This window comes from Equus caballus, chromosome 17 (genome assembly GCF_041296265.1).
Source record: "Equus caballus isolate H_3958 breed thoroughbred chromosome 17, TB-T2T, whole genome shotgun sequence".
Taxonomy (NCBI): domain Eukaryota; kingdom Metazoa; phylum Chordata; class Mammalia; order Perissodactyla; family Equidae; genus Equus; species Equus caballus.
Window position 1 is genome coordinate 42,014,738 of NC_091700.1, and position 27,546 is coordinate 42,042,283.

Here is a 27,546-nt window from a genome sequence, read left to right on the forward strand (position 1 = left end):
TCGGCGTCACGTGGGGCGGCCCGGGCCACGTGACCTGGCGGCCCCGGGCCGTGGCGCCCCGCCTCCCGCGCCTCCTGCTCCGCGAGCGTCTCCCGCTCAACCCGCTTGCTAGTGGCTCTGCGGCCCGCAGGGCTTCCGACGCCCGCGGCGCTCCCGGCGGCAGGTCCCGGCTGGACGGCGCGCGGCAGCGGCTGGCCTCCCAGGTAGCCAGGGGGGCGCGAGGCCGAGCCCGCGGAGGCCCTCCCGCACCTGCCCTTCTCCTCGGCCCGGCGCCCCGTTACTCCTGCTCCGTCCTCCCTCCTCCCTCCCTCCGTCCCTCTCCCCGGCCCGCGGGGCGCGGCGTCCTGGCGGGTGATCGGGCCGCGGGCCAGGCTCCATTGGTACTTCAGCTTGCGTTTCCTCCCAGAGGAGGAGGTAAAGGGTGGGGAGAGGCTAGGGAAACTTTTCCTGCTCCTTCTCTTTTTTGAGCTGCATGGACGCAGTTTTGCTAATAGCTGAAGTCAGTCCCTGCTTTAGGTGCTGTTTTGCTGAGAGACCTCCCCTCCGACGCTCCCCACCTTCATTCGGCTCTCTCCCAAATCTTAGCATCTCCTCCTTCTCCTCCGGAGGGTGGTGGTGTCACAAACCATATTCTTCAGTTTCCCTTTCCTCCACAACACGGAATCCCCAAGGGGTATTCGCTTAGTAGGGACCTTTATCCAGGAGCACGGTGAACTGAGTGAAATGACATTTCTCTTGTCCTGACTTGGATAACCTACCTGCTGTATTTTATTTAAGATGACCATCGAGGCACGCTCTGTTTTCGTAAGTGGCTTTTTGTTTATATCTGTTTGCCTGTGAGACATTCGGAAGTCATCTGCTGCAGAACTCTTTCCAGCTGGGGATTACAGTTTTATAAAGCAATGTTATAATCGTAAAAAAAAAAAAATCAGATTCAAAGTCTTATTTGTCTTTGACCTATTATTTTTGGGGGAGGATTATAGCCCTTGGAGGCAAAAACTGAGTTTCTGAAACGTGTGCGTTGTGGACTAGTAACATCAAAACATCCAAGGTATATAAAGCTGAAAGGAATGGCAGCGTGTAGTCTGTTTTAAGCTTGAGAAAATTTCCATTTGAAATGAGCACTGGTTGAATTTCACCTTTTTGAACTGCTTTCAGGGTTGAGTATGTAACTGTATATTTAGATTGTCTTAATACGTATAGCAGTTAATCTGTGAGATCGCTGTCTTTTAATCCCTCCTGTTAATACCAGTCTGTTTATTAATACTTCTAGGTAGGTCCTTTTTCTTCTACTGGCTAGTCTGTTTCTCTTGAAGAGGAAGGACCTTAATCTTTAAAGGGATTTCTTCTACAGTGATTTTTATGTGTGCGCTTCAAATGATCAAGTTCAGGGAACTTCAGAAAACAAATAGCCATTAAAAACCGAAGCTATCAAGTTTGCAACTTAAAAATTCCTTTAAATTTTTTAAATTAAAGAGTGAGTATATGTGCCAGCAAAGGCTTGGCTCCATCTTAATAATCAACAGCTCAAGCTGGGAGGTCTGAGACAGTGTCCTCCTTTATCTGAAAGTCACAGTGGGGAAGATGAAACTGTGAAGGGAAGTCAAAGACCTTATTATACTATTCCTTCTGTGTGTACTACGTTAAACACTAAGTTATGTATGGGAAACAAAGTTTGGGCCCTCAAGGAGTCCAGCCAGGACATTAGGACACATTTTTAAATATTCTGTGGTTTAAAAAAAAAAAACTAAACATGTTACATATTGTGTAAATGTTGAGGAATGTACAGGAGGTGTATGATAAATGTTGGCTGAGTTTAACCAGAATAGACTTCCTAGAGGAGGTCAGTTAGCCAAATAATTATCTACATCAGTTATGTATTTGACCCACAATATGGACTTAATTTAAAAAATTTTTCCAAATCCACTAGGTCCACAATATAGACTTATTTTTTTAAATTTTGCAAGAATGAAAGAATTTAGAAAATACAGAAGCATGAAGACGAATGTACATCACCTGTAATTATGCCATCTAAAGGTTACAACAGTTGATACATTACACTGGTGTATAAGTACTTTATGCTACAAGTTTACTGGTTCCTGTGTTCAGATAGATTTCAGATTGTAGGAGAGAGTGTGATATCCATATCTTCTTCATTCCTGAGTCTAGGAGAGCCAAAGTTTGAGTATTGGAGAATTTAGCCACATCTGATTCTTCAGTTTAGATAGAGTTGGATAGCAAGAGTTCCAGTAGCTGGGGTTACCTCTATATTTTTTAGTATTAGATACACTTTAAAAAATGAGCTTATATGTGTGCATACATAATCAATTGTAAGGTGTGAAATGACTTCAGGAGATGATGAATCCCATCTAGGTGAGACTATACTCAGACCGTTCCTGAAGGATGGTGTCTGTCCTTCCCACAACCCCAGAAAAGAAGATTCCGTGGCTTTTCTGAGGTTAGCATTCCACTGAGGCAAAAGAATATCTTGGCTGAGATATTCTTTTTGATGCGTAAGAAAAAGTTCTAATTTTGGAGATAAAGTCTGTCCCCTCTCTAGTGCTTCAGTGCTGAGCTCAAGTGGTATAGTGGAAACATCCAGTAATACTGTTTACAGCTATGGTCGAGTGTTTCCAAAGACTGCTGCCAGCAATTCCTCCCATCCCTGTCCTTGGCTGCCATTCCTCCCATCAAGTGATGGAGTCTGTTTCTGCTGCATAGGCTAGGCTTTTCACTTACTTTGACTAATAGAATGTGGCGCAAGTGATGTTGTGCCCAGTTCTGGGCATAGTCCTTAAGAGCGTGGCAGCTTTAGCTTTCATTCTCTTGGAAGCCAATCAACATGTGTACAAGCTTGGGCCCGACCAGATGGAGAAAGAGAAACCACCTGGAGTGGCCCAGGTGTGTGAGTGAGGCTTGTTTCAGCCCTAGTCAAGGTCCCAGTGCCTGTGACCTCATAAGTAGCTCCAGCTGAGTGCAGTCAAAATATGGAATTGAGAGAATAGATTGTTATTGCTTGAAGTTACTGAGTTTTAGGGTGCTGTGTTACCCAGCAAAAGATAACTGAAAGAGCAACATAGCGCCTTGTGCCATAAAACCCTAGGTATAAATCTCATTCACAGATATCAGTCCCAAGATGTGATCCCTGAGCACAGAATTGTAGTCAACATATACAGTAGCATGTGTTAATGATAAATCTTTAATTAAATCTTTACTGCAGGGGCCGGCCCGGTGGCGCAGCGGTTAAGTTTGCACATTCCGCTTGTGGCAGCCCGGGGTTTGCTGGTTCGGATCCCGGGTGCGGACATGGCAACGCTTGGCACGCCATGCTGTGGTAGGCGTCCCACGTATAAAGTAGAGGAAGATGGGCACGGATGTTAGCTCAGGGCCAGGCTTCCTCAGCAAAAAGAGGAGGACTGGAAGTAGTTAGCTGAGGGCTAATCTTCCTCAAAAAAAACAAAACAAAAAAAACCCAAAATAAATCTTTACTGCATATTACGTAGAGATGTATTTATTGAGTTAGTTAAACCAAAGGCTGTAGCTATATCTCATACCCTACAAGGTAACTGATTAAGTCAAAAATCATTTTCTTTTGTGTACTTGGTTATTATTTGTATATATGATTGTTATGATCAATCTTAAGTTAACACGTAGTGATATGATTATCTGAAATGTTTTAAAGAAATTAGGAGTGGCCCTGTGGCCGAGTGGTTGAGTTTGCCCGCTCTCGTTCGGTGGTCCAGGGTTTCGCTGGTTTGAATCCTGGGTGCAGACGTGGCACTGCTCGTAAAGCCCTGCTGAGGCGGCGTCCAGCATGCCACAACTGGAAGGACCCACAGCTAAAAAACACACAACTATGTACTGGGGGGCTTTGGGAAGAAAAAGGGAAAATAAAATATTTAAAAAAAAATCTATTATTGGGACAGTGGGTATGTGTTATTTCTTGCAGTTTGTCATTTGATGAAGTTAGCACTGTGATTGTAAGTCCTTGCAGTACGGATATAAGATCTGCTGCAGTGAACGCGTGTATGAGAGGTGCTTTGTTCTCAAGGGTCAAGGAGAGTGAATCTTACGTAAACTGTTATTTCTAATGTGTATGTTACAGGACTTTAAACAAACAAAATGATGGATTTTTCAGTAGCACCTCTGTCATTTCTTTTAAAGGAGAAAGTCCTCTGAGCAACTTTCCATTCCAATTCTGTTAGGTCAGTTTTAAAAAAACCTCTTTCTTGGAGAAGAAAGTCTCGCGGGAGATCAGATGGCTGCCTTTATAGACTTATGGTCTCCAGCTTCCGTTAGGCTCTATCTTAGCATCTTCTTAGGTTTCCCTGGTCAGTGCTTTTTCCTATCCTTCTAGGTGGCTGGCTTCAGATTTTTCCACCCTTTTTTTTTTTTTTTTAATTGCTCCAGTCCATTTTCTATTGCTACGTCCCCTCAACAGAAAGCCGTCCCTCTTTCTTCACAGGGAAAAATAGGTGACCTCAGAAGAGAATGCCCCCAAATGTGAATCAAAACCACAATGAGATGGCGCTTCACAGCCACTAAGATGGCTATAATGCAAAAGACAGGCAATCCTAAGTGTTGGTGGGGATATGGAGAAATTAGAGCCCTCATAAATTGCGGGTGGAAATGAAAAATGCAGACTCTCATTAGCAGAAAGACAGACACACACCCACACACACAGAAAAAGAAAGAAATTCCCTCCAACTTATCTTATACATCTGCTTCAGACGCCATTCTCTGCTAGAAACTTCGTTTAGTTTGTGTCCTCCCCTCTATCTTTACTGGCTCCTTTCCATTAACATTTAAACATTTTCAAGTTTCTAACATGTTTAAAATAAAAAGATCACCCAAAATATGCCCTCCAACTCCAATCCATTTTACAGTTGCTACCCTATTTCTCTTTTTTCCTTCACAAATTTCTTGAACAAGTTGTTTATGCTCATTGATTCCTCTTCGCTTTTCATACACACTCAACCTGCTGCAGTCTAGCGTGGTCCACCCACAACCTCAGTGAAACTCTTCTTGTTAAGGTTGCCAGTAATTCTCCTTGTTAACTCTAGTGCACATTTCTCAGTCCTTACCTTGTTCGGTCTCTCAGCAGCATTAGGCTCTGACAGGACCTCCTTTGTGTGATGCTCACATTCCCAGATTCCATGCCACTGTATTCTGATTTTCTTCCATCTCTGCCTGTTCCTTCACAGTCTCTTCTATGGGGGTGTCCTTGTCTTTTTGCCATTGGAGTTTCTTCGAGTTCTGTCCAGGATCCTCTTCTCTTCTTATCCCATACACTTTCTCATGAGTGATCTCATGCCAGATTTCCAGATCTCCAATCCAGAGCTCTTTCTTGAGCTTTGGATTTATACATATATCTATTGGACATATCTACTTTCCTATGGCACAGGTATCTGAAACTTCAAGTGTCCAGAGTAGAACTCCTCATATCCTCATATCTGTATTCTGTCCTAGTGAGTGGCGTTACAGTTCACTCAGTTACTTAAGCTGAGCATCTTGGTGTACTCCTTAGCTCTGCCTTTCCCTTATCCAGCTCCCCTTCTCCTATTCAGTCAGTTACAGGATCCTCTTGAGTCTTTCTCTTGTCCAGTCTTCTCCAATTCCATTTCCTGGGATAGGCTTCCATTCTTTCTTTCCTGGCTTGCTGTATTCACCTTAGGCTCCCTCTAAGTACTCCTCCTTCGCCCCCATCTAATCTCTGCATCCAGTCACAGTAACCTTACAAGAACATACTTCTGATCTTGCCACTTCCCTGCTTAAGATCTTTCAGTGATTACAAGTTGCTCTTAGGACAAAGTCTAAGCTTTTTGGCTACAGCCGTGCTAAATTTCTTTCACCAGACCTTTGCCTGGCATGTATGTTCATTGTTCCAGGTGCCTGCCTCCTCTTCAGTAGTTGACGGCTCCCAATTGTGGTGCTTCCATAGCATCCGAACCTCCCCGTCAGAGCACTGGCTGCACTGTGGTGAGCATCTGTTGATGTGTCTAGACACCCTCTCCCCGTGTAAGTTCTGGGGGCTGCGGGAGTGGGTGGTTGTGGTTGTTGGCTCTGTGTCCTGTTTACCTAGGGGACATTCAGTAGACATTTATTGAATGAATATAGTATGGTTCTGCCTGACATTGCTACTCTTTTAGTTTGGCTTTAGGCCATCGTGGGTACAGTTGTTACTTTTCATGCAGTGAAGACTAGTAGATGAAATCGCTTTAGAGCGGTCCACTTAGAAAGGTTCGTGATACCATAAATAGATTTGAACTTGGGCCCCTCTGTTCTAGCCTTGGACTCATCAGAAAAATAAAATGAAGTGTTATTGTGTTCTATCCATTTCTTCAACCTGTTGACCCATCTATTTTGTGTGGCCTATTTTGCGAAGCCTCTATGTTTGGTGCAACAAAGATCAAACCATAAAAGGAAGTTATTTCTAATCATTAAGATTTCTTTTCTGGTTTCCTTGTGAAAAGAAAAGTATTTCTTAAAAGCAATCTTTTATAAGGTCACATTCAGCTTCACAACCCTGGATATGCTTGCTTGTTTGTTTTTGCTGCTAATCCTATTGCCACTTGGGTTGTCTGCTTTTCTAACCTGAGCACATGGCTTCAATAGAATTCTTTCTTCACTTCACAATGACCTATCAGATGTACTATGTCCTAGAATTGCCTAAAGCTGTGCAATGAAATGAAAGCGGCTCCTCGAATGATAGGGCTCAAGCCTTGTTTCCAGCGGCCACTATTGCAAATTGTGCTTCAAGTCAACTAACTTGTTGACTTGTTGGCATTTGAGAAGTGACAGTCCTCTTAAATGGGTGATGAATGTAGACAAAACTGATGAGGCAAAGGGCAGTCACAGTGAGTGTCAGGAAATTCTGAAACAGCAGTCATGCTGTTTTTAATGAAGGTAGGAGGATTACCTTGTCACCCATACAGATGCATCTTTATGAAATATGGCATGAACTTTTTTGGAGCTACATTCTTAGAGTCTCTTAGTCTTTGTGGAATTTGTCAAGTATTCAGGACGTTCTTTCTTTCCCTTTCATTCTTGTAGTATGGTGAACTTGCAGAAAAGAGAAGTGGATGGCAGGTGTTTTAGCAGCTGGGGCAGTAACAGCATCAGTGTCTCAACAAATCTCTGAAACTTTGCCTCTTTGCAGTACTTATTCCATAGAATAGGTGAAATAGTTTTAAAGTATATTTTTATTTAAAAATTTTTGAGGCTGATTCTATCTTAGGGCCTTGTCTGGACCTGGGAAATACATTTGGGGTCTAAATCAGAGTTGTAGCATCTGCTCTGTCTCAAAAAAACCTCATCAGAATAAATATGGAAAAATTGATAATAGTAACATTTGGCTCTTCTGTAACTTGAGAGGTTTTTTGAATTGCTTTTGCTGTAGTGTAGGTGTATGACATAACAAATTGTAAAATTGTACCCCAAAAGTTTACCCCAAATCCTCGAACTTGTCTATTTGAAAGTTTTCCTAGAGTTGAAATATAATGTTCTCAAAAATAGAGAAAAGATGACCACACTTTTAAGTCTTTTGTGCCCGAATGGGAACTTCCATTGGTGAACAAGGAAGAAGGCTATGAACACATTTGTTCCTCTAGGAAACTGGGTCATCTTCAGTGAGAAAACACATTTTCTCATGTACTAGAATACTGAGAATTTGATTTCTGGGATTTCATATAACAATTTTCTGGGATATATAAATTTTATGTAGTTGTAACTGTTGTACACATAATTTTTTTTCCCTTTACACATTAATACGTATCACATGGATTATATATTTGCTTGTTGTATCCCATTGCTTGCTTAGTTATTCCACCTATATTTGCATTCTAGTTTTCCACTTCCTAGGAACTGACTTTGTACTGTTCTTTATGATTTCCTTCAGCGTTCTTGGTATGTGAGGTCATCGTCAGAAAAAGAATTAATATATGTTATTATTTTGTTCACTTTATCATACGGTAGTCCTTTTTTTGTAAGATATCTTAGACTTTATCAATAGCTCATTAACTATAAGTAAATTCCTAGTGTAAGACAGCTTCACAAACTGATACCTAAAATCACTCATCTAGTTTATGAAGATAGACAAATTCTATTAGGAAACTTCACTGTGCATATAACTGCTTTAATTTACTTAAAATTGTTCGCAATTTAAAAAATTCGTTTTTCTTACTTGACACTGCTGTTGCAAATAATCTAAACCCAGCAATGGCTTGTATGCTGAAGAAGGTATAGGCCGTTTTAAATGGATTGTTCAGACATTCAGAGTCCTTCCTGCTTCCTGTGAGAATATCAGCTTCCACAATAAAGAATAAGACAAGCTCACTTCATGCCCCAAGAATGACACCGGAAGAGTCATAATCTTGGTGCTAACCAGTTCTGCAGGGTTGCTCACTCTCTTCTGACCTCTTTTCCTTAGCAAGCCTTTAGGTCAGCAGAAGACAGGTCTAGAAGTATAAAGTTCCGTCGGTGGCATCAGTCTCCTTTGTGTCAAATACATCTGGTTAGAATGGGGAAGTTGAGGTCTGTGTGGAAGCCACATGCTGGCTTTTAAGTCTACCCTAAATTTCTAATACTGTTTAATATTGGGACCATTATTTCATCAACAGCAAAGTTTGCCTGTACTATTTTCTCCATTTCCTGTTGTTTTTTAAACCTCTGTAACCATATTCAAATATGTTTTTGCTAGATCAGTAGAACCAAACCCTCCCCCCACCTTCCCTTAATATTTGGTTCCTTGTTGTCGTTAGCACCGTGGCGTGGAACCCTGCCCAATCTTTTTGCGCCATCCTCTTACCCTCCAGTGCTGTGTCAGACAGTGCTCCACTGCTATTCATAGGGTTTTCATGGCCAGACTGGTCACAAGTGAGTGGCCAGGTCCTTTTTCCTACTTTTTCTTAGTCTGGAAGCTCCGCTGAAACCTGTCCACCATGGGTCACCCTGCTGGTATTTGAAATACCAGTGGCATGGCTTTTAGCATCACAGCAACATGCAGCCGCCACAGTATGATAATCGACAAATGGGTGATGTGGTTTTCTGACCGGGAAGAAAACCAAGGCCAAGGTGGTGAGACCACCAGATCTTAACCACTAGACCACCAGGGCTGGCTTCTAGGTTCCTAGGGGAAGAGAAGATAAATGTGCTCTTAGAGGAACCAAAAGATTGGTTGCTATATTACTCCTTTAGTCTTCCAGTTATAAATGTAGACTTCTAAAATTGGAAGGTCTGTGTTTGTCCTCTTGACTTAATTTGCTTTCAGGGTGTCAAATAAAACAACCTTTCTTCCCTATGCCGCAAACTCTCTAATGGACAGTGCCGGTCACTAGGAAAAGCCATCCCAGGGAATGAGCTATTGATCTATAGTGCTAATGGATACAGAATAAGTCCATGGGAATATAGGATACATTCTCAAGTGCGAAAGAAAATGTAGAGGTCCAAGTGGGTTAGTATGTTATCCTCTGAGGGTGTTAAACTCTTTTCCAACCTCTGCTTACCTTTCTCTTTTCTGCTCTTCTGTTCTTGCTTTATCTCCGTACAGCAAAAAAAATCATTGATTCACCTACTCATGCACAATGAGTGGTAATTCAGGCTGAGCATAGTAATGTTATTTTTGAGAAAGTATTTCCTAAATAAAATAATGGATTAAAAAAAGATTACAAAAAACCGCTATCTGATTGAAGTACTTCAGAAGTAACTATTTAGTATAACTGATGTGCTTGTTGCAACTGATTTTTATGATTATCAGTCAAGCTCTGGAAGGGTGGGTCATCATAGCAATTACTGTGTCTAGTTTGAATTGCTGTGTTGTGTGGGAAAGTTCTAAGAAGGCTATATTCCTTTTAGAAATGTTCCATTCAGAATTTCCCTAATCTGAACTTGCCTTCCCAGGACAGAATTAATGAATTATGATTGTACTTTTCCAAAAATATTTTTTAGGACTGAAACTCTTCTACATTTAATTTTTTAAAATACATCTTTGAGTTTATGAATGCAGGTTTGATATAAGCCTATGGGATCATAGTTTGATTTTTAAAAATTGTGGTAAAATATGCATAACATAAAAGTTACCGTTTTAACCATTTCTAAGTGTATAGTTTAGTGACATTAGGTACATTCACATTGTTGTACCAGTGTCACTGCTATTCATCTCCAGAACTTTCTCATCATCCCAAACTGAAACTCAGTATCTGCTAAACCATGCCTCTCCATACTCGTCTCCCCTTAGTCTCTGGCCTTCACGATTCTACTTTGTGTCTCTATGAATTTGGCTGGTCTAGGTACCTCATATAAGTGGAATCATACAATTTTTGTTCTTTTGTGTCTGGCTTATTTCACTTAGCTCACCAGGTTCATCCCTTTTGTAGTGTATGTCAGAATTTCATTTCTTTTTAGGCCAAATAATATTCCATCGTATATAGAGACCACGTTTTGTTCGTCCACTCATCTGTCAATAGATATTTGGGATATCTCCCTTTTGGCTGTTGTGAATAATGTTGCTATGAACGTTGGTGTACAACTATGTATCTGAGTCTTGCTTTCAATTCTTTTGGATGTGTATAGTAGAAGTGGAATTGCCAGATCATGCAGGAATTCTCTGTTTGATTTTTTGAGGAACTGCCGTAATGTTTTCCATGTTGGCTGCACCATTTTGCATTCCCACTTTCTACATTTAATTTAATATTAATAATTCACTTTACAGATTTGCCTGAAGCACTCTGCAACCCTAGGTTGTGAATTTAAGGCAAGAATACCTCTTAAAACTTTGAATAGCTCGCAGGGTAAACATAATTCAAATAATCAAGCTTTTATTTTCATTTAAAATATTTGTTTATTTTTTGGTCACAAAGTGTTTGGAATTTGGAATATATTTTAATAATACAAAGAAAGGAAACATCACCTGTAATCTCTCCAGAGAAATACATTTTGGTGTATATATGTATATCCTTTTTTCTATATATATTATACTTTAAAAAATTGTAATCATCTAGTATGTATTGTTTTATAGCATAGCTAAGCCTTACAGGGTACATTTGTGTTTTGTGGAGTTTGTTTTTGTTTTGTTTTTAACTTGGGAATAAGCGCATGACTTAGCTTTCTGTTAGCATCTTCCTTCGGAATGCTTCATGTGAGGGATGCAACGTGGGAAGGAAAAGCAATGCATTGCCTTCCTTAGGATACTTAGTTAATAACTGCTGAATAATTACCAAGGTGCGTGCCTATCCAGGATGGCCTAGGTTGAGCAGACCATTTGAAGATTCCTCCTCAGTGCATTAATAGAATAACTTCAGGGGCCAGCTCGGTGGCCGAGTAGTTAAGTTTGCGCGTTCCACTTCGCTGGCCCAGGGTTTTGCCGGTTCGGATCCTGGGTGCGGACATGACACTGCTCGTCAGGCCATGCTGAGGCGGCATCCCACATGCCACAACTAGAAGGACTCACAACTAAAAATATGCAACTAGGTACAGGGAAGCTTTGGGGAGAAAAAGGAAAAATAAAATCTTTTTTTTTTTAATTGAGTTATTGATAGGTTACAATCTTGTGAAATTTCAGTTGTACATTAATGTTTGTCAGTCATGTTGTAGGTGCACCACTTCACCCTTTGTGTCCACCCCCAACCCCACCTTTCCCCTGGTATCCACTAAACTGTTCTTAATCCATAATTTTAAATTCCTCATATGAGTGGAGTCATACACAGATTGTCCTTCTCTCGCTGGCTTATTTCACTTAACATAATTCTCTCAAGGTCCATCCATGTTATTGCACCTGGAATGATTTTGTTCTGTTTTGCAGCTGAGTAGTATTCCATTGTATATATGTACCGCATCTTCTTTATCCATTCGTCTGTTGCTGGACACTTAGGTTGCTTCCATGTCTTGGCTATTGTAAACAGTGCTGCAATAAACATTGGGGTGCATAGGACTTTTGGGATTGCTGACTTCAAGCTCTTTGGATAAATACCCAGTAGTGGGATGGCTGGATCGTATGGTAGTTCTATTTTTAATTTTTTGAGGAATCTCCATACTGTTTTCCATAGTGGCTGCACCAGTTTGCACTCCCACCAGCAGTGTATGAGGGTTCCTTTTTCTCCGCAACCTCTCCAACATTTGTTGCTATTAGTTTTAGATATTTTTGTCATTCTAATGGGTGTAAGGTGATATCTTAGTGTAGTTTTGATTTGCATTTCCCTGATGATCAGCGATGATGAGCATCTTTTCGTGTGCCTATTGGCCATCAGTATATCTTCTTTGGAGAAATGTCTGTTCATGTCTCCAGCCCATTTTTTGATTGGGTTGTTTGATGTTTTGTTGTTGAGTTGCGAGAGTTCTTTATCTATTATGGATATTAAGCCTTTGTCAGATATATGACTTGCAAATATTTTTTCCCAGTTAGTGGGTTGTTTTTTTGTTTCAATCCTGTTTTCATTTGCCTTGAAGAAGCTCTTTAATCTGATGAAGTCCCATTTGTTTATTCTTTCTATTGTTTCCCTTCTCTGAGAAGGCATGGTGTCCGAAAAGATCCTTTTAATACTGATGTCAAAGAGTGTACTGCCTACATTTTCTTCCAGCAGCCTTGTGGTTTCAGGTCTCACCTTTAGGTCTTTGATCCATTTTGAGTTTATTTTGGTGAATGGTGAAAAAGAATGGTCAATTTTCATTCTTTTACATGTGGCTTTCCAGTTTTCCCAGCACCATTTTTTGAAAAGACTTTCTTTTCTCCATTGTATGCCCTCAGCTCCTTTGTCAAAGATAAGCTGTCCATAGATGTGTGGTTTTATTTCTGGGCTTTCAATTCTGTTCCATTGATCTGTGCACCTGTTTTTGTACCAGTACCATGCTGTTTTGATTACTGTAGCTTTGTAGTATGTTTTGAAGTCAGGGATTGTGATGCCTCCCGTTTTGTTCTTTTTTCTCAGGATTGCTTTAGCAATTTGGGGTCTTTTGTTGCCCCATATGAATTTTAGGATTCTTTGTTCTAATTCTGTAAAGAATGTCATTGGGATTCTGATTGGGATGGCGTTGAATCTGTAGATGGCTTTAGGTAGAACGGACATTTTAACTATGTTTATTCTTCCAATCCATGTACATGGAATGTCTTTCTATCTCCTTATGTCGTCATCCAGTTCTCTCAGAAAGGCCTTGTAATTTTCATTATATAGGTCCTTCACTTCCTTAGTTAAATTTACCCCAAGGTATTTTATTCTTTTTGTTGCGATTGTGAATGGTATTGTATTCTTGAGTTCTTTTTCTGTTGGTTCATTACTGGAGTATAGAAATGCTACTGATTTATGCAAATTGATTTTATACCCTGCAACTTTGCTGTAGTTGTTGATTACTTCTAACAGTTTTCCAATGGATTCTTTGGGGTTTTCTATATATAAGATCATGTTGTCTGCAAACAGCGAGAGTTTCACTTCTTCCCTCCCTATTTGGATTCCTTTTATTCCTTTTTCTTGCCTGATTGCTCTGGCCAGGACCTCCAGTACTATGTTAAATAAGAGTGGTGATAGAGGGCATCCTTGTCTCGTTCCTGTTTTCAGGGGGATGGGGTTCAGTTTTTGCCCATTGAGTATGATGTTGGCTATGGGTTTGTCATATATGGCCTTTATTATGTTGAGGTAGTTTCCTTCTATGCCCATTTTGTTCAGAGTTTTTATCATAAATGGCTGTTGGATCTTGTCAAATGCCTTCTCTGCATCTATTGAGATGATCATGTGGTTTTTATTCCTCAGTTTGTTGATGTGGTGTATCACGTTGATTGATTTGCGGATGTTGAACCATCCCTGTGTCCCTGGTATGAATCCCACCTGATCATGATGTATGATTCTTTTGATGAATTGCTGAATTCTGGTTGCCAAAATTTTGTTTAGAATTTTTGCATCTATGTTCATCAGTGATATTGGCCTGTAGTTCTCTTTTTTCTTGGTGTCCTTGTCAGGTTTTGGTATCAGCGTGATGTTGGCCTCATAGAATGTTAAGAAGTGTTCCATCTTCCCTAATTTTTTGGAATAGCTTGAAAAGGATAGGTATTAAATCCTCTCTGAAAGTTTGGTAGAATTCCCCAGGAAAGCCATCTGGTCCTGGGGTTTTATTCTTTGGGATGTTTTTGATTGCTGTTTCAATCTCTTTCCTTGTGATTGGTCTGTTCAAATTGTCTGCCTCTTCTTGAGTGAGCTTTGGGAGATTGTAGGAGTCCAAGAATTTATCCATTTCCTCTAGGTTATCCATTCTATTGGCATATAGTTTTTTGTAGTATTCTCTTATAATCTGTTGTATTTCTGCAGAGTCTGTTGTTATTTCTCCTGGCTCATTTCTGATTTTGTTTATTTGAGTGAAAAATAAAATCTTTGGGAAAAAAAGAGAACTTCACATTTTATTATTTGACAAGTCTAAATTTTTTTGCAGCTTCTAGAGTAAGGATTTCAATGAAATGTAGTTGAGCTATTTATATTCCTTTAAAGTGAAATCCATACAATTAGAATGAACTGTTAATACTTCTACGTCATGTTTAGGCAAATTTAGTAGATGTCATAAGACATCAGAGCTGCCCTAATACCACTCTTCTTGTGATAGATCCTTGTGTTTCTGAGTCATTGTCAGCCACAGGGTTCTTAAGTCTGATACAGATTTCATAAAAGATTAAATGCTAGTTAATTTTTAGTGATTCCACCTGCTTTAGCTTTTTGGGTTAGTAGTATACATGAACACTTTATAATTTTGTGATAGAGGGTCCAACATTAAGTCTTGTGAAATTGATAGACTTATGATACTTAGTATCATTTTCTTAATAGTGGCAATGGCACAACTGCCCCGAGGAAAATGGGTAATTAAATATCTCACCACAGTAATTTAATTGTAGTGATGGTGGTGGTAATTTTGAGTTAATTAGAAAATTTTGGTGGTATTTCCATTTACATTTATATTGTGCTGCCTTAGTAAAGAAATGTCACACGCCCAAGCTCAGGATTCTGATCTGTTGTTCTTTATAGCACATAGCACATGCTGGGTTTTAATACCTCCACAGAACCTCTCGGAGAACCTTACCTGAATTCTGAGGCTGTCCTGTTCATGTCATCAGATGCCCAGGTTGAATGTAGTCTAAGGAAGACATACTTTAGCCTTAGCAGTCTGTAGCCCTTGGCCACACCTTGTGCTCACACACTCTTGTGAGCTCCCTGAGGACAAAGGTCATATTTGGTCTCCAAAGCCTGCCTCCCAGTGGTTTTTCGAAGAATCAAGGAATGAATGACACTTATGAGATTTAACCAGGCAAATCTAGACAGAGCCATATTGGGGAACACATTTTTTTTTGGAAGTACTTTTTGTATTTGAAGCATTTTAAAAACAGATGCGGGTGTACATTTATGAGGCAAGATAAAGTCAGAAGGAAGTAATGTTGGAGAAGTTTAGCCATTGAAAAGTCAGGACTGATGTTCTCTGGAAGAAGAATCAGAGGGGTCCCCAGAGTTGAATACTGAGTATGCCACTTAATGCTCTATGACCTTGGAAAGTCATTTTGCCTTTGAGCCTCATTCCTCATCTCCTAAGAATGGATTGTGAGCTCTTTCTTACAAGAATGTTGTGAGGATTAAATGAAATACAATGTACGTGAAGCTACCTAACAGTGTCTACAACAAAGCAAGCTCTTGATCATTGTTAGTTTCCTCCTTCCTGTTCTTTATTTGTTTTGCCTGATTGTGTTGCTAGGAGTAATTACCTGCTTGGCCAGCATTACTGCCCTTCCTCTTCTTGTGCATTCAGAAATCCCTCATAGCTTCTTTATTATATCTTGAATATACAATTAATAGATTTTTACAGAAGAACTTTTTTGGAAACCCAGGCTCAAAAGGTAAGTGGCATGTCACTCAGATTGATTAAAAGTGAATCTTGGACTCAGACACAGGCCTCAGGACTCTCAGTTGTTTCCACTCTGCCAGGGCTATTGGTGCTTTCGCTCTTATGATGGGTATGGACATGGATGATATATGGCCTGGGTTTTATATTGACTGTTTTTCTGTATCATTGGTTTATTATAAAAGGATATAACTCAGGAACAGCCAGATTTAAGAGATGCATAGGGCAAGGAATATGGGAAGTGTGAGGAGCTTCTGTACCTTCTCCAAGGGCGCTCCTCTGCCCCAAATCTCCACGTGTTAACCAACCGGGAAACTACTCTATTGACTCTTAAATTACAAGTCTTTGGAGAAGTATCTTGTGAGATAAAGCTTCAAGTAATTCAGCAGTGGGTAGACACAGTACGTAAAATAAGCCGTCATTGTGAAAGACAGCTTGGTTTTTCAGCAGGTTACCACACCCTTGGGGCATAGTTGCCTGTAACTGATTAATGACTTCAGAATAATTATTCTGCTGTCAGGAATTGTGCCATTTTGAATGGTAATATCCCTTTGTGTTGTAATTTTAAAAGTGAATCATATTTTCAGCTAATTCTTTTCCACGCCATTTATTTATTTAAAAGGTAATTGTATATTACATAAAATATTACATTTTAAAGATTAACTTTTACACGGTTCATTTTCTGGGAAAATATGCTTCTGGATTTTCTTGAAAGTTATCTACCTGTTTATAGGCATTTATACTGTTTCCCTTCTTGTAATTCCTTTCCCTGTCTGTCTTGTAAGAGGCATAGGGCAGGCCATTTGTGGAGCTTCTTTTTTCTTATGTAAAAGGATGATGCATGAGCTCTTAAACAGATGAGACTGAGAGGTGAAGAGTGTGCACGCTGCCACTGGATTGTGTGGCTTCAGGTCCCGACTCTGCCACTTACTCGTTTTAGCAAGTTCTTAAAATCTCTTTCCCTCCATTTCCTTGTCTGTAAAGTGAGGATGAAATGAATTAAGAAATGTAAAACACTTAGAACAGTGCTTGGCACGTAGTGCTCAAGAAGCATTAGTTATTGATGCTATAGTTGTGATTATTTTTTTAAAGATTTTATTTTTTTCTGTTTTCTCCCCAAAGCCCCCCGGTACATAGTTGTATATTCTTCATTGTGGGTCCTTCTAGTTGTGGCATGTGGGACGCTGCCTCAGCGTGGTTTGATGAGCAGTGCCACGTCCGCGTCCAGGATTCAAACCAACGAAACACTGGGCCGCCTGCAGCGGAGCGCGCGAACTTAACCACTCGGCCATGGGGTCGGCCCCTGTGATTATTTTTTTAAATGATGCCCAACCTCACCCATCAAAAGAGAGACTCAAGGTGAAACAAACCTGAGACACCATGATAATACACCGTGTGGTAACATACATTGATGGTTATTTTATGTGTTGGTACTATGTCAGTGGAGGACAATTTGAAATAGCTGTTACAGGTAATATTAGACTTTGACCTGGCAATTACATTTTTAGGAATTTGTCTTAGAAATTTATGTGTAAGAGGGGCTGGCCCAGTGGCCGAGTGGTTAAGTTCGCGCGCTCCGCTGCAGGCGGCCCAGTGTTTCGTTGGTTCGGATCCTGGGCGCCGACATGGCACCGCTCATCAAACCACGCTGAGGCAGCGTCCCACATGCCGCAACTATAAAGACCCACAACAAAGAATATACAACTATGTACTGGGGGGCTTTGGGGAGAAAAAGGAAAAAAATAAAATCTTAAAAAAAAAGAAATTTATGTGTAAGAAAAGACATGTATATACAGTAATATATGTAAACAATAATTGCAGTATTGTTACTGTTAGCAAAAGACTGGAAATAAATGTTGCTTAGCAGAAACAGGTAAATTGTTAGATCGATGTAATGGAGTGCTGTATGTTCCATTGAAAAGAAATGAAGTAGATCTACATGTGCCAATAGAGAATGATTTCCAAGATGTGCTGTTAAGTAGGGGGAAAAAGCTTCCACACACACTTACATGTAATGCTGTGTTAAGTACACACTCTCTCTGGAAGGGATTAGAAACAACTGCTAACAGTGGTCGCCTTTGAGGAGAGGGTGGGGAGGTATGGTAGGGAGATTTAGTTTTGTATGCTCTTTTGTACCATTTGAAACAAAATTTCTTAATGTATTTTCGTTTTTATCCTACCCCAAATCCTTTACCTGTTCCCACCAACACCACCCACACACACACACACACACACACACACACACACACACACACACAAACAAACACACACACACCCACCCACCCACCCACCCATCCATACACCCATGCAAGCACACTTTTCGGAACATTCACATGTTATTTGAGGAGTCTGGCTGTGCCTGTCCTGATGGTGTTTAATGCTTATTGAATATGTGGTTTGATAACTTGGGGCATAGCAAGCACCTGACCTTTGTCATCCAAGTTGGTGCTGTTGAGAAAAAATATCCCTGGATGGTGGAAATAGGCCTTGGCTAAGTATGCGCAAGCCTGAGGCTTGCTCCATGGATGCTGTCAGAGGCCCTGGAACCAAAAAGACCTGGGTCTTGAGCCTGCCTCTCTGCTATTTTTAGAGCTCTGAGAAGAGGGTGAGTAGGAAGGAACTTGAAGAGTTCTGTACCTCATTAGGAAACTCTGGTTGTATTTATCAGCCATTTGGTTCTATTTTCAGTTTCCAGAGGTGAGAGCCAGAATAGAAACTCACTTGACGTGAAAGGGTTTGTGCTTGTGCAGCCCCCTGGAATTTCTAGAAATACTTTTTAACCCGAGAAGAATTGGAGCCATGACCAGGATTCTTTGTATAAAAGTCCTTAAACAGATCAAGTTTAAAGTTTTCCGGAAATTTATACATATCTTTACTTTTTATAGGGTACTGTTTAAGCTAATTGCTACTTGCATGAAGGTTGTAGTCATCAGCTCTAACACCAAGATTGGGGTGAATTGTTTTACCCTCATTCATGGTAACTTTTCTCAGCGTGAAATGTCTGCATTTGTGTAGAAAGTGTGGACATATAAATCAGGACCAGAATGTAATACTTTCTTTTAAGGTTTCATCCAGTAAATCCTGGGCTGGTGCTTCTTCATGTTTTTGCCCCCTGAGCTATCTGAGGGATGTTCCATTCCCATCATCAAATGGTGGCTCCGTGTGGCAGTGATTTTGTACAAGGGATGGGAGTCTTCCAGTGCATGGTCGTGGGAGAGTGGGGAGGTAGAGGTAATGATTCTGATTTTATAATACACACACTTCTAGTTGAGCATTAACTGTCTTAGATAAACTAATATTGTAACCTTTAACTTTATCTCAGTACTGTGGGGAAGAAATCCCTGACGGGAGACCCTGATTTCAACTGGTTGGCATGTCTACTCTCCGTTTTCTGCTGTCTGGGTGCATATGAGCATGTATGTACCAGATAAGCACTGACTTGTGAGTGGGCAAGACCAACAACTGGTTCTAGCAAGTTGTTCCCCCCTTTACAGGAAAAGGCCCGGGTGTGGAGGTGGAGGAAGGATTGGACACGTTGCCGGGGAAAGTGAGCGATCCATTTAACCAAAGGCAAGTCGTTTATTCTGGAATTAGCTTTTGTTTCCTTTTATTAACAGTCGTTTTTTTAAGTTGGTTTAGTGGTTAATTTTTTTCTTGGAATCCTTTTTGTTTATTACAGCAGAGATGTCGGCTTGTTTATAGGAATTACTTGAAGCCAGAGTCATGGTGGATGTAGGAAAGTGGCCAATCTTCACTCTGCTTTCACCTCAAGAAATTGCATCTATTCGGAAAGCGTGTGTCTTTGGCACCTCAGCCAATGAAGCACTCTACGTTACTGACAACGATGAGGTACGAATCTCTCAAAACCCAGAGTTTTATTTTAAGGCTCATTTTGGAGTTGAGCTTTAAAATGTGTAGTTTGAACCCTAAGAAAAGGTGGAGGATAAAGAGAACCTGAAATTCAAGAAGACTGTGTCTTGAATAGAATTTGTCTTTTCTTTCAGTTTCTCAATTTAATAGCCCTCTCCCCCTACTACTCTTTGAGTTTCACAGATAACCAAATATTCTAAAACTTAAGAACTGTCCGCAGAGGTTGGATTTTCCTTAACAACCGTATCAGTCTCTTCCTACCTACTGAGCTGTCAGACTGAACTTGAGTGTGTCTTATTTTCAGAGTAACTTTAGGCCAAATGACTCAGAGAAAACTATTTGTTTCCTAGGTCTTTGTATTTGGACTGAACTATAGTAACTGTCTAGGAACTGGAGATAACCAGAGTACACTTATACCCAAAAAGCTGGAAGCCTTATGTGGAAAGAAGATCAAAAGCCTTAGTTATGGGAGTGGACCACATGTTCTTCTCAGCACTGAAGGTAAAGAGGGAACAAGTCCATCTTTTCAGTTTGTGGGAAATGGAGCAGTTAATTCTAAGCTAAGGGGAGGTAGGGCAGTATCAAGTAATTAATTTGGAATGGTTTGTTTCTTAATTTCTGAGGGGAAGTACACAAAGCAGGTAAAAGTTAAATTCAGGCTAACTCTGGAACAGCCATAGAATGACTTGCAAATTAAGCAAACTTCTGAGGGTTTAGAACTTATGTAAAGCTGTGGAAGATTAGATACAGCAAATGAAGGGGTCCTTCAGCCTAGTTTTTCAATGGATTTGTGGTAGCGAGGCACCTTTCAGGTTTTACTTGAAACATTTTCATAAATGCAGATAATACTGGGTTTCCTTTCTTTGTGTAGTTTCTGAATCTTGAGTTCAAGAAATCATAGTTTATTCCCTGGCATTCATGTGGGTGCCATATGGAAAGAACGCAGGGTAGATTCTTTTTTCTGTGTCTCCCCAAGGTCACTAAAGGAGGAGACTGTGCATTCTTCTTTGCTAATTGATCTGCACTGTGGGCAACCAGAACTCTCTGAGAATCTGTTATGTCCACGCTAAGCTCTTCCCGTTATATTTCAAGCGCATTGGCTCTCACTCTCTCTAGAAGAGGTCTTTAACTTTTTGTTGCTAATCCTGTAGGGTGGCCTTTGGGGGATGGTTTGCTTCTCTGCTTTTTCTGTCTCTAGACTGGGGAATCACAGCTTCTTTGGATGTTGCCTTGAGTCTCAGTATTGAGCTTTTTAATTGCCTTTAACTCATAGCTGAATCCACTCAAGTTCTCTGCATCTTTCTCAAGCTGTGAGAGCTAGATCTGAGCGTGATCGTCTGGTCTTGAGCATAGCGTGAGTATAACTGGTGTTGAGTATAGTGAGGTGGTTATCTCCCTTCCGAGTTGTGTAGTCGTGCCTTCTGGCGCCACACTGGCTCTTTGAGGCACTTACTACTTTGCTGACTGGTTTAGCTTGTCATCCCTTGTGTCCTAATGATTTAATTTTTTCCTAACATATCAATTTTAACTAGTCATTGATTTCTAAACATAAAGAACTGAGGCATTTTTTAGAGCAAACATACTAAAACAGATTCTTGGTTTTTTTCAAACTGGTGGCCTTGGGAAGTTATAACTCTTCTTTTGCAATTATTTTCAGAGACTAGGTCATATATTTTAACTATCTTGAGTGTTACTATTAAGATAGATATAAATAAAATAAATACAAATAAGTGGTCTTCTTGTGGGAATATTTTTCTTTTTGTTTTTAATTCAATTTTGATTGTCATACATTTTACATAATATATATTAAACATGCTATACATTATGTATCATATGTGTGTATAATATGTATATTATTATGTATGTATATTCATGAGTATTATATGTGTATTACAAACAATCAAATAGTTTTAAAACAGTTTAACACTTTAAACCATCAAATAGTGTATGACTTTTAGTAAAAAACAGAAGGACCTCTCCCTCACCCCTCCTCACTCTTAGAAACTGCTCTTTAGGTGGAAAGCTTTTAACTTCTTCAAATGTGTCTTCTGATTTTAATCTTAATTTTTTAATTAACATGCTTATAATACTGCTATTTCTGAATTTCAATTTCAGGTATTTATCCTTTGACTTTTATAATGACAGATAGAATTTAGCTCTCTTTCCTCTACCTTTCCTCCCCTTATCCTTTCAATACAGTGATATCACCATTTTGGTTAAATCGATATTCAGTGTTTACATTTTTAGGACTCTGTGAGTCTTATCTATAGCTAAGCCATCTCTCTTCTTGTACAACTGTTTGTTTCCCTAAGGTTCATTGACTTATCTGTACATCTATTGTTAATGTATATCCAGACTCTTCTATACAGCAGAATTTGTGGCTTATCAGCCCATCTGAGTGTGTCAGGTCATGTCCGGAGCCCTCTGTCCTGCTCAAGGCTGGACTGGTCACTCTAGGCCTGCTGCAGAGCTGTCAACCTAGAACTTCATTTCACCATCATCCTTGGAAATCCCTTCATCTTTGTCCTTTGTGGATTCCTTATCTTTTGTGTCCTATGTCTTCCTCCTTGGATTATACCCTCATTTGGGTGAAACACGTTCTCTAATAGTTTCCCAAGGAAGCAGATGTGAGAGAAATCTTTGAGACACTGTCTTTTTTTTTAAAGATTTTATTTTTCCTTTTTCTCCCAAAGCCCCCTGGTACATAGTTGTGTATTTTTAGTTATGGGTCCTTCTAGTTGTGGCATGTGGGATGCTGCCTCAGCATGGCCTAACGACTGGTGCCATGTCTGTGCCCAGGATTTGAACTGGTGAAACCCTGGGCTGCCGAAGCAGAGTACATGAACTTAACCACTCGGCCACGGGACCGGCCCCGAGACACTGTGTTAAAGTGTCTTTATTTTACCCATACAATTTATCAGTGATTTGGCTGGGCTTAGAATTCCTGCTTGGAAATCATTTTTCCTCAAAATTTTGAAGCCATTGCACCGTTCAAGTTTCAGGGTTTGGTGTTGAGAGTCTGATGTCATTCTGACTTTGCTGTTTTGCATATGATTGTTTTTTCCTCTTTGGAAGCTTTAAGGATCCTTTGCCTGAAGCTTTCTGAAATATTCATGATTATGTATTCTGGTGTGGGTACTTTTTAATTTATTGTCTTGGTCGTTCTATTGTCCCATCAGTCTGGAAATTCCTTCATTTCTAGAAAATTTTCTTATAATATTTCATGGATAATTTCCCTTCTTTGTTTCCTCTGTTCTTTTTGGAATTTTTCTTAGAAGGAAGTTAGAGATTCTAGACTGATCCTCCTAATTTTATTATATTTTCTCTCCTATCTACTTTCCGGGAAATCTCTTCAACTTTATCTTACAATCCTTATATCTAATTTTAACATTTCTGCAGTTACATTTCCAAATTCTCTTTCTTGTTCTCTAACTGTGCATTTTTAGAGCCTCCCGTTCTTGTTTCATTGCTTCAGTGTCTTTGGAGGCTGTTACAGATTATTTTTAAGTTATCTTCTGTTCTCTGTGTTATTTCTTTTTTTTTCTTTCTTTCAAATTTCTTATTTCTCTTTATGCTTTTTGCTGTCTGACTTTTGCGTTAGAGGCTGTCTTTGAAAGTTTAGTGATCCTCGGCTGTCTGTCCACAGGTAGGAGCCAGGCACTCATACACTGGGAGGACTGTCTTCACGGTGGGACTCGTCACGCGCTGAGCTTCACTTCAGGGAGATCATTAGGGATGCTCCCATTATCAGTATATGACTTTCTGCAGGGTGGAATCCTCCAGATTCCTGACCTGGATATGTGTTTTTGCTAACTTTCAGTGAGCAGGGGAAGGGCAGGGACCTCAGTACTCCATATGTTGTCTCCCAGTTCTCCTTTTCTCACTACAGCACCTCACTGCTGCCTTAGGGCCTCTCTAGACTATCTTCCAGCTTATGTTCACTGTTGTGTTATGTAGGGTAAGGGAGGGAAGCAGGCTTGGGCAAAGGGAGAAGTTGGGCTATAGTGCAGTGATGTTAAGAAATTCACAGCAAGTAAATGCTGTTTAGTCTCTTGTCTTTTTCCAGGGCTGGGGAGGGGTAGTTGCCTGACCCTGCAGGAAGAAGATGAAGATTTGGGGTCTAACTCCTTCTGTTTTTAGTTGCATCCTGCCCTTGCATCTCCTGTGGCCCCTGGTCCCTCCAATCCCTGGACCTTCCTGAGAGTCCAGGGCTGCAATTGACTTCCCTTTTTGCAGATGTAGGTGTCACCTTCTCTGGTCAGCTGTGTTGCTTACCATCTCCGTCTGCTTTCCATCTTCCCAGATTTTGTTGACATCTCTCATGTTGTGTTTTCTTCTCTATTCTCCTTGTCCTTGAGTGTTTACACCTTTTTGTTGTTGTTCCCATTACTATCATTTCAGTAGGGCTTGGGAGGGACTAAAGATAAAAACATGTGTTCAGTTCTCCATGCTTTACTGCCTTGCATGGTATTTCTAAAGGGCATTTTAGGAATATTTTAACCGGTGCTACGTTATTAAATTGAACTTCTAGTCCCACCTGTTGACTACTCTGAAGATCAGTGTTCATTTTGTATTATTACTTCACATACAGACCTAGGGCTTGTGGGTTTCTTTTTGTCTTCTGAAGCAATATTAAATTAGGTTACTTACAAAATTAATTGTTTCTGGCCACTTCTCCAACTCAGTGTCCAGTCTCTGAAGGCTAAACTGAGTTTCCTTGAAGGTCAGACATTCATGGGATACTTCTTTGCCTCTCTTTACACTCTCCCTTCCCACTCCCACTCTCCCTTCTAGCCTGGTATTGCTTCACTGTCATATCTTTGGGTAATTTTGCTCATCTCTTAAGCTTCAAGTGATCCTGAAGTGTCATCCTTGGTCTGTTAGAGAGCAGGGCTGGGAGAGTAGACTCTGGTGTCCAGTTGGATTGGGTTGCTTTGAAGGCTTCCCGAGGAATTAGGACTGAAAGCCATCTTGGGAGAAGTTCTCTTTTCCAATGCTTCATCAAGTAAAAAGGGAAAAAAGATGTATGTATACTGTTTTACAGTTAGTAAAATAATGTATTAATAAGGAAGTAATTGCCAAGGGCAAACCTGGAGAGAACTGATGGCTGAGAATGGGCAGCTGGCACTACTCCTAGTGTCTGGGGAATAAGTCCCTAATCCTGAGGGGCCTCTAGGTGGCACAGCACAGCATTCGCTAAGTCTCTCCCATGCACTGCTCAGGTCCACATCTTCCTATGTGTTTTGGGTGTAGCTCCTCCAGGATTCGGGTGGATCTCTTTTCCTAGGGAAAACTTAAAAAAAGATCATTAGTGGGACGAATGACAGCCTCTGTGCTGCAACTGGTCTCATGCCCACAACTGATGCTCATCGCCTCCTTCCTCTAGAACCCCTCCCAGATTCCTCTCATGTTTGGCTAGCTCCCAGCTCAGGTGTCTTACCTAATTGCATGACCCAGACTGTTATCCTTGAGGGGCATGCGCCCTTGACCAGGCTGTGTACTCTGGCCATGGCTACTGCACCTTTCTATTTACCATCACTATTGGGCAAGTGTGTACCAAAAGACCACCAAATGTCACTCTGTGCCAAGCATACTCCTCTCAGTCCCCGTTACATAACAGCAGTCTTCCTGGTCCTGCTGATTAGGTCTGTTGCCTCTGGCAGGAGGGTAACTCCCCTTCTTTCCTGTTGGTCCTTTGACTAGAGGAGCACAGAGTGGCTATGGCAGCCATAACTTAAAGTTCAGTGGGATTCTTGCTGTGTCCCTTAGTGGGAGTGTTCCTGCTTAGGGAACCAGGACTTATAAACCTATAGAATGTACAGTCGTAGGGACCGGAAGCGCAGATTCCCCAAGTTGTTCACTGGGAGTGATGGTCAGCAGGGCCACTCATATATCCACTTTGGTTCCTGTACTCGTGTAGTCTCCCTTTTAGGGACACAGCACCATGTAGTAGCCATTGATTTAGGGTGTAAAGTTTACCTTGGAGGGTGGCATCCCATCCTTACATGGTGTCGTCTCTAGGCCAATGCCTCAGTTGTGCTTTCGGCCCACTTGCTGTCACTCTCTCCAGCTGGCATCTTCTGGATGTTGCAGTATTTGATAGGACCAGTGAGCCCTGTGGTCATGTCAGCACTACTGCACTCTTTTGCTATAAAATGGGTCCCTTGGTCTGATGAGATGTTTTGTGGGATCTTGTGTCAGTAGAGTAAATACTCTGTTATATGTAGAGTCTCATCATTATGAATGGCTGCTCCTTCTTGGATAGAGTGGGTCCATTGGAGTCACCTTGCTACCAAATAGCTAGTTGGTCTCCTTGAGGGGTGATGCTGTATCAAGGCTCTGCATTGGTCTCAGTTATTGGCATAGTGGGCATTCAGCAAGTGGGTACTCAGCCTTGGTGAGTAGGAGTGCGATCTTCTGTTACTTGTACTTTTCTTCTTATGAGTGAGATTGAGCATCTTTTCATATAGTTAAGAGCCGTTTACATTTCTTGTATTGTGAACTGTTGATTCATATTTCTGTAGGGGTCGTGGTCTTTTTCTTTTGTATTTTTAGAAGCTCTTTTTATATTAGAGATACTGTCTCTTGGTAATATAAATTATGAGTATTTTTTCAGAGTATTTTATTTTTTTCTTTGCTCGTGGTTATTTTTTTCCATGTAAAGTTTTTTAAAATATGTAACTAGATTTATCACTCTTTTTATTGCTTCTGGATTTGAGTCATAGGAAAGCTTTCCCTCCTCCCAGGTTATAGAGAAATTCACTAATTTTTTCTTTCTAGTTCTTGTTTGGTTTTAGTTTTTACATTTAAATTTCTGATTCATTGGGAAGTTCTTGTGGTGTGTGGCGTGAGGAATGAATCTAATTTTTCAACATGACCGTCCAGTGATCTCAACCCAACTTGTAAAAAGTTCATTTTCCCCCAACTCACGTGACTTTATTTCCATATGCAGTTGTTTTATTTCTAGACTTTCAGCTCTGTTCCATTGGTTGGTCTGTCTGTTCATGTCCTAGAGTTAATCTTAGTTTTAGAAACTTTTAATAGGTTTTAATCGGTAAAGTTAGCCATCTTCTCACTTCTTTTTTTAAGGTTTTCCTATTTATTCTTGTTTGTTCTTCCTAGTGGACTTTCTAGTCAATTAGTCTAGCTCCAGAGAGTAACTTGAAGCATTTTATTGCCATTACCTTAAATTTATAACTTTGCTTGGAAAAACTAGCATCTTTATGGTATTGAGTTTTACTATCCAAGAACAAGGTGTATATATTTCTATCTGTTCAAGTCTATTTTTGTCTTCTAGGAGTTAAAACACTCCTAGGTTTAGAAATTTCTATCACCTGATATAACTTTCACGTAACATTGTGGATCTTTCTTTCAGGTTTCATGCTCTTTCTTTCTTTCCGTCTTGTGCCTCATCCTTCTTAAGATAAAATTTCCCATTTCTGGTTTTAGTCATAATTTCTGTAATAGGGAAACCTCTTGAGAAACATGTGTCAGAGGGTCGCTAGATCTGGCTTGTACTTGGAAGGGGACCCTACCTTTGTTGAGTTGTCATTCTAGATTAGAAAATCAGAAACCCACTTAATTATGAATACCTTTACTCTGGTTGCTTGGGGACTGTTGTCGGTGAGTCACAGCCCGATAAGAACAGTTGGGTTTCTGCTCTTGCTCTTGGATATCCTTGTTTCCAGGTCTAGATTGTCCTTAATAGGTCAGCATGTTTTATTACCATGGGAAAGTCATGAGAAGAGTATATCTGCTCTCGATACTCAGCATGCTGTGCGAGGAGATGCATGAAACGGTGATACTTCCAGAGAGGAC

General features: G+C 40.5%; 1 protein-coding gene across 8 annotated transcripts in view; it reads left to right on the plus strand.

Moving 5' to 3' along the window:
• Positions 1-63: 63 nt before the first annotated feature.
• Positions 64-27,546, plus strand: part of RCBTB1 (RCC1 and BTB domain containing protein 1) — a 50,277-nt gene continuing 22,794 nt past the window's right edge. For 3 of the 8 annotated variants that reach the window (XR_011427755.1, XM_001489925.7, XM_070239702.1), the window contains exons 1-4: positions 64-203; positions 19,353-19,428; positions 19,538-19,707; positions 20,079-20,229. Coding sequence is in view for 7 of the 8 variants with exons in the window: in XM_001489925.7 (XP_001489975.2) it covers positions 19,582-19,707; positions 20,079-20,229 (277 nt within the window). In the remaining variant the exon portion in view is untranslated. Of the gene's footprint in view, positions 204-782; positions 805-15,818; positions 15,854-19,352; positions 19,429-19,537; positions 19,708-20,078; positions 20,230-27,546 lie in introns of those variants that run through there. The other 5 variants (XM_005601203.4, XM_023621572.2, XM_070239701.1 and 2 more) reach the window with 5 other exon arrangements.